The sequence below is a fragment of the Chiloscyllium punctatum genome, unplaced genomic scaffold (genome assembly GCF_047496795.1).
Source record: "Chiloscyllium punctatum isolate Juve2018m unplaced genomic scaffold, sChiPun1.3 scaffold_219, whole genome shotgun sequence".
In the NCBI taxonomy this organism is placed as follows: Eukaryota; Metazoa; Chordata; class Chondrichthyes; order Orectolobiformes; family Hemiscylliidae; genus Chiloscyllium; species Chiloscyllium punctatum.
The window spans coordinates 531-10,000 of record NW_027309953.1 but is presented as its reverse complement, the minus strand read 5'-3'; the positions used below and the strand labels follow the sequence as shown (position 1 = coordinate 10,000).

Here is a 9,470-nt window from a genome sequence, read left to right as displayed (position 1 = left end):
TGGATGTGAACATAAGAGGTAAGTTTGCAGATGACCCCAAAATTGTCAGTGTAGTGGACAGCGAAGAGGGTTACCTCAGATTACAACAGGATCTGGACCAGATGGGCCAATGGGCTGAGAAGTGGCAGATGGAGTTTAATTCAGATAAATGCGAGGGGCTGCATTTTGGGAAAGTAAATCTTAGCAGGACTTATACACTTAATGGTAAGGTCCTGGGGAGTGTTGCTGAACAAAGAGACCTTGGAGTGCAGGTTCATAGCTCCTTGAAAGTGGAGTCGCAGGTCGATAGGATAGTGAAGAAGGTGTTTGGTATGCTTTCCTTTATTGGTCAGAGTATTGAGTACAGGAGTTGGGAGGGTCATGTTGTGGCTGTACAGGACATTGGTTAGGCCACTGTTGGAATATTGTGTGCAATTCTGGTCTCCTTCCTATCAGAAAGATGTTGTCAGACTTGAAAGGGTCAGAAAAGATTTACAAGGATGTTGGATGGTTTGAGCTACAGGGAGAGGCTGAACAGGCTGGGGCTGTTTTCCCTGGAGCGTCGGAGGCTGAGGGGTGACCTTATAGAGGTTTATAAAATCATGAGGGGCAGGATAGGGTAAATAGACAAGGTCTTTTCACTGGGGTGGGGGGAGTCCAGAACTAGAGGGGCATAGGTTTAGGGTGAGAGGGGAAAGGGACAACTTTTTCACCCAGAGGGTGGTACGTGTATGGAATGAGCTGCCAGAGGAAGTGATGGAGGCTGGTACAATGACAACATTGAAGAGGCATTTGGATGGGGACATGAATAGGAAGGGTTTGGGGGGATATGGGCCGGGTGCTGGCAGGTGGGGATTGGATTGGGATATCAGGTCGGCGTTGGACCGAAGGGTCTGTTTCTGTGCTGTACATCTCGATGACTCTGTGCTGCCCCCTCGCACGTTGTGAAAAGCTGCAGTTGCAACATCAAGCACATCACCCTTTTCCGTAAACATGTTTGGACTTTGATCCAACTACTCCTGCCAAGTTTACTCGGTGAGTTAAGGGTTAATACTCCAGCAGCTCCTGATAAACAAAAGACCAGGAACAACAATGTGTGTGTTTTTTTCAAAGTTAAAAAAACTCTCTGCTGACTCTTCCTATTAAGGTTATGGCCCTATTTCAACCATGCGTATTTGCTCAACTTTCAAATTACTTTAGTTTTTACAGTTTAACTACAATCTCATTATTACATTAAACACAATCCCAGTTTAGATTAATCTACAATCTCCGTTTTTAAACATTAAACACAATCTCATTATTACATTAAACACAATCCCAGTTTAGATTAATCTACAATCTCCGTTTTTAAACATTAAACACAATCTCATTATTACATTAAACACAATCCCAGTTTAGATTAATCTACAATCTCAGTTTTTTACCATTAAGCACAATCCCAGTTTAGATTAATCTACAATCTCCGTTTTTTGTTACATTAAACACAATCCCAGTTTAGATTAATCTACAATCTCAGTTTTTTACCATTAAACACAATCCCAGTTTAGATTAATCTACAATCTCAGTTTTTTACCATTAAACACAATCCCAGTTTAGATTAATCTACAATCTCAGTTTTTTACCATTAAACACAATCCCAGTTTAGATTAATCTACAATCTCCGTTTTTTTGTTACATTAAACACAATCCCAGTTTAGATTAATCTACAATCTCCGTTTTTTGTTACATTAAACACAATCCCAGTTTAGATTAATCTACAATCTCAGTTTTTTACCATTAAACACAATCCCAGTTTAGATTAATCTACAATCTCAGTTTTTTACCATTAAACACAATCCCAGTTTGGATTAATCTACAATCTCAGTTTTTTACCATTAAACACAATCCCAGTTTAGATTAATCTACAATCTCAGTTTTTTGTTACATTAAACACAATCCCAGTTTAGATTAATCTACAATCTCAGTTTTTAAACATTAAACACAATCCCAGTTTAGATTAATCTACAATCTCAGTTTTTTTGATTAAACTACAATCCCAGTTTTTAGATGAAGGACAATTCTAGATTGTACAATTCTAGAAACGACAATGACAATCTTTATATCAAACAGACTCCTGGTTTTTATATGAATGACAATCCTAGTTTTAAATCCTCGCTTTTTTCTTCATTCAACGTGATTTCACTCTGTCCCAGCGAGCCACAGTTTGCTCTGAACCCTGCTCCCACACACACCCTGTTCGCAAACACCTAACTTCCACCCTTCTACCAAAAAATCTCTTCGCCTTGTTAAAGCACATGGTGTTAGCAGGGCTGGCAAATATCACTGGGGCTGTGTTTGAAAATACAGTGGGTACGGGGACACCAAAGGCTGCAGCTTGACATGGACAAGAATCCAGAGAGAGAGAGAGAGAGAGAGAGAGACAGAGAGAGCGAGACACAGAAAAGGAGACAGACAGAGAGGGGGAGAGAGAGAGAGGGGGGGGGGCAAGAGGCAGAGAGAAATAGAGAGAGAGACACACACACGATCAGAGACAGAGAGAGACATGAACAAGGGAGAGAGAGACAGACAGACATGAACAAAGACAGAGAGATATAAACAGAGACAGAGAGAGACAGGAACAGAGACAGAGAGAGAGGGACATGAACAGAGACAGCGAGACAGAGAGAAAGAGGGAGACAGAGAGAGCGAGAGACACAGAGAGGGAGAGAGAGAGAGGGGGGCAAGAGGCAGAGAGAAATAGATAGAGAGACACACACAGGATCAGAGACAGAGAGAGACATGAACAGGGAGAGAGAGACAGACAGACATGAACAAAGACAGACAGACAGAGAGATATAAACAGAGACAGATGAACAGAAACAAAGACAGAGAGAGAGAGGGACATGAACAGAGACAGCGACAGAGAGACAGAGAGAGAGAGAGAGAGAGACATGAACAGAGACAGCGAGAGAGACAGAGAGAGAGGGACATGAACAGAGAGAGAGAGACAGACAGACAGAGAAAGAGACATGAACAGAGACAGAGAGAGAGGGACATGAACAGAGAGAGAGAGAGAGACAGACAGAGACAGAGAGACAGACAGACAGAGAGAGACATGAACAGAGATAGCCAGAGAGACAGAGAGAGAGAGAGACATGAAACAGAGACACAGAGACAGAGATGAACAAACACAAAGACAGAGACAGAGAGACACAGAGGGAAAAACTAAAATGGGTGTTTAATTAACACAGTGGCGTGGTTATATACCCTCAAACGCTTTGCGAAGCTCTGAAAACGTGGAGCCCATTGCTGCACTGTTTTCGGTGTGTGAAAGTTTGATTTTGAGTCGTATTAAGCTGCTGCTAACTGGAGAGCCATGTTTCACTGACCTGATATTTGAGCTGTTCCAATACAGCGTGTGTCTTGCCGCTGAAGTTTGCCTGAGTAGAATCCAACAGACCGAGAGCCAGCACACACTCCAACAAGCCATGATCTCCAAACCACCTTCCCCCCAACCCCCCCCCCCCCACACACCTCTCCTGCTCTGTTCGGGAAAAGGCAAAATTCCAGCACAACTTCTCCCCCCACTATCCCTGAGAGAGACAGAGACAGAGTGATGACTCCGACAGCTTCTACTGCCTGTTTTGGTCTGATGTTTTCCCAGCTCCTCCCCTTCCAAGGCAGAGAGGGTAGGGTTGGTCACCTGAACAGGAAAAGGGTTGACAGCAAAGGGGGGTGGGGAGGCCTTTCAGCCCGTCACAGATTCTATCCCCTCCTGACGCAGGGGGCCAATATCTTCCCCAATCCCTCAACCGAACCTCTTTCCCCCACCCCCAGGCTAAGGGAGGAAATGTCTTCCCTGTTCCTAAACATTCAACAGCCAACCCCTCTGCCCTTCCCATCAACTCATTGGATAACACAACAGCAAGCTGGACGGGCAGAGTGGCCTCCTCTTACTGCCATGAACGGGGAAACAGAGCAGGGAGAGGCCATTCAGCCTGTCAATACTATCATGGCTGCTCATTGAGCTCAATAATTTAATCCCACCTTCCACCCTCTCACCCTCCCGCCCAGCCTCTCTCTCTCTGTTACTCTCTACCTCTCTCTTTTTCTCTCTCACTCTCTGTCTCCCTCTTCCCCACCCCCATACCTCTCTTTCTCTCTCTCTGTCCTTGTCTCCCTCACTGACCCTCCCTCTCAGCCTCTGTCTGTATATCTCTTACTGTCTTTCTCTCTATCCCTCTCTCTGTCACTGACTCTCTCTCTCTCTCTCTCCTCCTGTCTCTCTCTGTCTCTTTCTCCCCATCTCTCTCTCTCCCTCTCTGTCTCTCTTTCTCTGTCCCTCTCCCTCTCTGTCTCTCTCTCTCTCTCTCTCTCTCCCTCTCGCTCTGTGTCTCTGTCTCTGTCTCTCTCTCTCTCTGTGTCTCTCTCTCTGTGTCTCTCTCTCCCCCCCTCTCTCTCTCTCTCTCTCTCTTCTCTCTCTCCTTCCCTCTCTCTGTGTCTCTCTTTCTCTCTCTCTGTGTCTCTCTTTCTCTGTCTCTTCACCCCCCCGTCACTGACTCTCTCCCCCTCTCTCTCTGTGTCTCTCTTCCTCTCTCTGTCTCTCCCCCTCTCTCTCTGTCTCGCTTTCTCTTTCTCTGTGTCTCTCTCCCTCTCTCTGTCTCTCCCTCTCTCTGTCTCCCTCTCTCTCTGTCTCTCTTTCTCTGTCTCTTCCCTCCCCCCCATCACTGACTCTCTCCCCCTCTCTCTCTGTGTCTCTCTTCCTCTCTCTGTCTCTCCCCCTCTCTCTCTGTCTCGCTTTCTCTTTCTCTGTGTCTCTCTCCCTCTCTCTGTCTCTCCCTCTCTCTGTCTCTCTTTCTCTGTCTCTTCCCTCCCCCCCATCACTGACTCTCTCTTCCTCTCTCTCTGTGTGTGTCTCTCTCTCTGTCTCTCTCCCTCTCTCTCTCTCTCTGTGTTTCTCTCCCTCTTTCTGTCTCTTCCTCTCTCCCCATCTCTCTCTCTGTCTCCCAATCACCCTCTCTGTCACTGACTCTCTCTGTGTCCCTCTCCCTCTCGCTCTGTGTCTCTCTCTCTCTCTCTGTCTCTCTCTCTCTCCCCGTCTCTCTGTCTCTCTCTCTCCTTCCCTCTCTCTGTGTCTCTCTTGTGTGTGTGTGTGTGTCTCTCTCTCTCTGGTCTCTCTCTCTCTCTCTGTCTCTCTCTCTCTCTCCTTCCTTCTCTCTGTGTCTCTCGTGTGTGTGTGTGTGTGTGTCTCTCTCTCTCTCCCTGTCTCTCTCTCTCTCTTTCTGTCTACCTGTCTCTGTGTATGTGTGTATGACGGAGTATGTGTGTGAGTGAGTGTATGAGTGTGTGTGTGTGATGTGTGTTTGAGTGTGTGAGTGTGTCTGGGACACACTGTGTGTATACACTGAGTGTGTGTGTCTCTGTGTGAGTGTTGGAGTGTGTTTGTGTGTGACACAGCGTGTGTGAGTGTGAATATTTGTGTGTGTGTGTCTGAATTTGTATGTGTCAGTGAGTGAGTGTGTCTGAGTGTGTGCTTAGCATGTGTGTATGTGTGTTTGTGTGTATATGAGTTTGTTTATGTGTGAGTGTGTGTGTATGAGTGAGTGCGTATGAGTGTTAGAGTGTGTGTACGTGTGTGTATGAGAGAGTGTATGTGTGAGTGTGTGTGAGTGTATGTGTGTGTATGAGGGAGTGTGAGATGTATGTGAGTGTGTGTGTATGCGAGAGTGTGTATGTGTGAGTATGTGAGACTGTGTGTGAGGGAGTATGTGAGTGTGTGTATATGTGAGTGTGTATGAGGGAGTGTGTGTGTATATGAGTGCATGTGAGTGAGTGTGTGTGTGTATATGTGAGTGTGTGTGTGTATGTGTGAGTGTGTATGAGGGAGTGTGTGTGTATATGAGTGCATGTGAGTGAGTGTGTGTGTGTATATGTGAGTGTGTGTGTATATGTGTGAGTGTGTGTGTATGTGTGAGTGTGTATGAGGGAGTGTGTGTGTATATGAGTGCATGTGAGTGAGTGTGTGTGTGTATGTGTGAGTGTGTGTGTATATGTGTGAGTGTGTGTGTATGTGTGAGTGTGTATGAGGGAGTGTGTGTGTGTATATGAGTGCATGTGAGTGAGTGTGTGTGTATGTGTGAGTGTGTGTGTATATGTGTGAGTGTGTGTGTGTATGTGTGAGTGTGTGAGTGTGTGTGTGTGTGAGTGTGTATGAGGGAGTGTGTGTGTATATGAGTGCATGTGAGTGAGTGTGTGTGTATATGTGTGAGTGTGTGTGTATGTGTGAGTGTGTGTGTATATGTGTGAGTGTGTGAGTGTGTGTGTATATGTGTGAGTGTGTGTGTGAGTGTGTATGAGGGAGTGTGTGTGTATATGAGTGCATGTGAGTGAGTGTGTGTGTGTATGTGTGAGTGTGTGTGTATGTGTGAGTGTGTGTGTGTGAGTGTGTATGAGGGAGTGTGTGTGTATATGAGTGCATGTGAGTGAGTGTGTGTATGAGTGACCTGCGTGTGAGTGTGTGTGTATGTGTGAGTGTGTATGAGGGAGTGTGTGTATGTGTGTATGAGGGAGTGTGTATATGAGTGCGTGAGTGTGTGTGAGTGTGTATGAGTGCGTGAGTGTGTGTTGAGGGAGTGAATGTGTGAGGGAGTGTGTGTGATGTGTATTCTAGGAGAAAGTGAGGACTGCAGATGCTGGAGATCAGAGCTGAAAATGTGTGGTGCTGGAAAAGCGCAGCAGGTCAGGCAGCATCCAAGGGGCAGGAGAATCGACGTTTCGGGCATGAGCCCTTCTTCAGGAATGAGGAAAGTGTGTCTAGCAGGCTAAGATAAAAGGTAGGGAAGGAGGGACTTGGGGGAGGGGCGTTGGAAATGCGATAGGTGGGAGGGAGGTCAAGGTGAGGGTGATAGGCCGGAGTAGGGGGTGGGGGCGGAGAGGACAGGAAGAAGATTGCAGATTAGGAAGGTGGTGCTGAGTTCGAGGGATTTGACTGAGACAAGGTGGGGGGAGGGGAAATGAGGAAACTGGAGAAATCGGAGTTCATCCTTGTGGTTGGAGGGTTCCTAGGCGGAAGATGAGGCGCTCTTCCTCCAACCGTCGTGTTGCTATGGTCTGGCGATGGAGGAGTCCAAGGACCTGCATGTCCTTGGTGGAGTGGGAGGGGGAGTTGAAGTGTTGAGCCATGGGGTGGTTGGGTTGGTCGGTTCGGGTGTCCCAGAGGTGTTCTCTGAAACGTTCCGCAAGTAGGCGGCCTGTCTCCCCAATATAGAGGAGGCCGCATCGGGTGCAGCGGATGCAATAAATGGTGTGTGTGGAGGTGCAGGTGAATTTGTGGCGGATATGGAAGGATCCCTTGGGGCCTTGGAGGGAAGTAAGGGGGGGAGGGGAGTTGTGGGTGCCTGCTTGGCACACCCTCCTCATTCCTGAAGAAGGGCCCGCAACGTCGAGTCTCCCGCCCCCTTCGGACGCTGCCTGACCCGCTGCGCTTTTCCAGCAACACGTTTTCAGCTCGGATGTGTATTCTGCCTCTATCTCGTCCTGGCCCAGTTGGGGAAAGTCTCACAGACTGTGAACCCTGTTTACTCCCGATGAGTCCTCACTCGTTTAAATGCGTTCAGTCACGAGAGTGAAACTATTTCAAGGGAACACCTTCAACTGGAAACTGTTAAACTGGCCTCTCCAGTCCGTGCGGAAATTCCAGTCTTTCAGACGGACAGTGATGAGAATGACGTTTCGAGGCCTATTCTACATTTACCTCACGCCAACAGCCTGGGCAATACTGTGCCAGGGGGGTCCCAGAGACAACAGAACATAACAAGCAGAACTTTTCTTGAAAGCGAAGCTTTGAATTGGGGACAGAACCGAGGAAATAAAAGTCCCCCCCCCCCCCCAAAACTTGGGCAGAGGTTAGGGTCAATTGGGTTCGTAGGTAGGAAGGCGGAGGCGGAGTGCAGCTCCCGTTTCCAAAGGGGTCAGAAAGTCCCTCTGGATCGGGGAACCGAACCCATCGCTTCGAGGGCGGCAGAAGGAAATCTGCCCTGCACCGGGCAGGAGCAGAAATCGCTGGAAAAGCTCGAGCAGGCAGCTACCGCGGACAGAAATCAGAGCTAACGTTCCGGTGACCCTTCCTCAGATGTAGGAGGCTGGCCAGCATCTAAGCTGTTCATGGACAATGTTCAATGAATTCTGTTTGGTTGATGGACCAGAGAATTCAGAAAAAAAAAAAATCCACGGTTCTGTTCGGACGGGGAGCTCTCGTGGATTCTCAGGAGCGGAGGAATCACTAGATTCTCGTTCCCAGGTCAGTCCGGGAGGGAGTGGGGGGAGTGGGGGGAGGGGGGGGATGGGAGTTACCCAACCTTGGCAGTGTTGGTTTCCACTCCGTGACGCTCCCTACCCTGGAGTGTGTGTTAAAGTAGGAATTAAACTCCATCGGGTTGTACAGCATGGAAACAGACCCTTCGGCCCAACTTCTCCATGCTATCCCAACCCAATCTAGTCCCACCTGCCAGCGCTTGGCCCATATCCCCCCAAACCCTTCCTATTCATGTCCCTATCCAGATGCCTCTTAAATGCTGTCATTGTACCAGCCTCCACCACTCCCTCTGGCAGCTCATTCCATACACGTACCACCCTCTGTGTGAAAAAGTTGCCCCTCAGGTCCCTTTCCCCTCTCACCTAAACCTATGCCCCTCTAGTTCTGGACTCCCCCACCCCAGGGGAAAAGACCTTGTCTATTTACCCTATCCATGCCCCCTCATGATTTTATAAACCTCTAGAAGGTCACCCCTCAGCCTCCGACGCTCCAGGGAAAACAGCCCCAGCCTGTTCAAGCCTCTCCCTGTAGCTCAACCCCCCCAAACATCCTTGTAAATCTTTTCTGAACCCTTTCAAGTTTCACAACATCTTTCCCATAGGAAGGAGACCAGAATTGCACACAATATTCCAACAGTGGCCTCACCAATGTCCTGTACAGCCCCAACATGACCCTCCCAACTCCTGTACTCAATACTCTGACCAATAAAGGAAAGCACACCAAACACCTTCTTCACTATCCTATCGACCTGTGACTCCACTTTCAAGGAGCTATGAACCTGCACTCCAAGGTCTCTTTGTTCAGCAACACTCCCCAGGACCTTACCATTAAGTGTATAAGTCCTGTTAAGATTTGCTTTCCCAAAATGCAGCACCTCGCATTTATCTGAACTAAACTCCATCTGCCGCGTCCCAGCCCATTGGCCCATCTGGTCAGATCCTGTTGTAATCTGAGGTAGCCCTATTCACTGTTCACTACAGTTGTGAGAGAGAAAAATCAGGATTGGATTCGGGGCAGAATTATACGGTCACCTCAAAAATACAAAGAAAGAAACCGTTGTAGCGAAATGAGGATTTCACATGCAAAGAGGGGAGAGATATTTATTTGGGATTGAGTAGCTGCACAGGATGATGTTGGGAAATAGGTCAAAGTTTTCATTTAATATTGATGGCAAAATCTTTCCAATTGATGTTTGTAC

General features: G+C 47.7%; 1 protein-coding gene across 1 annotated transcript in view; it reads right to left on the bottom strand.

Moving 5' to 3' along the window:
• The window catches only part of LOC140472023 (ephrin-A1-like), a 14,351-nt gene extending 10,869 nt beyond the window's left edge, over positions 1 to 3,482 (bottom strand). Inside the window, exon 1 of the mRNA XM_072567461.1 lies at positions 3,348 to 3,482. Coding sequence (XP_072423562.1) covers positions 3,348 to 3,448 — 101 coding nt within the window. The 5' untranslated portion in view covers positions 3,449 to 3,482. The remainder of the gene's footprint in view (positions 1 to 3,347) is intronic.
• Between the last annotated feature and the right edge of the window lie 5,988 nt (positions 3,483 to 9,470).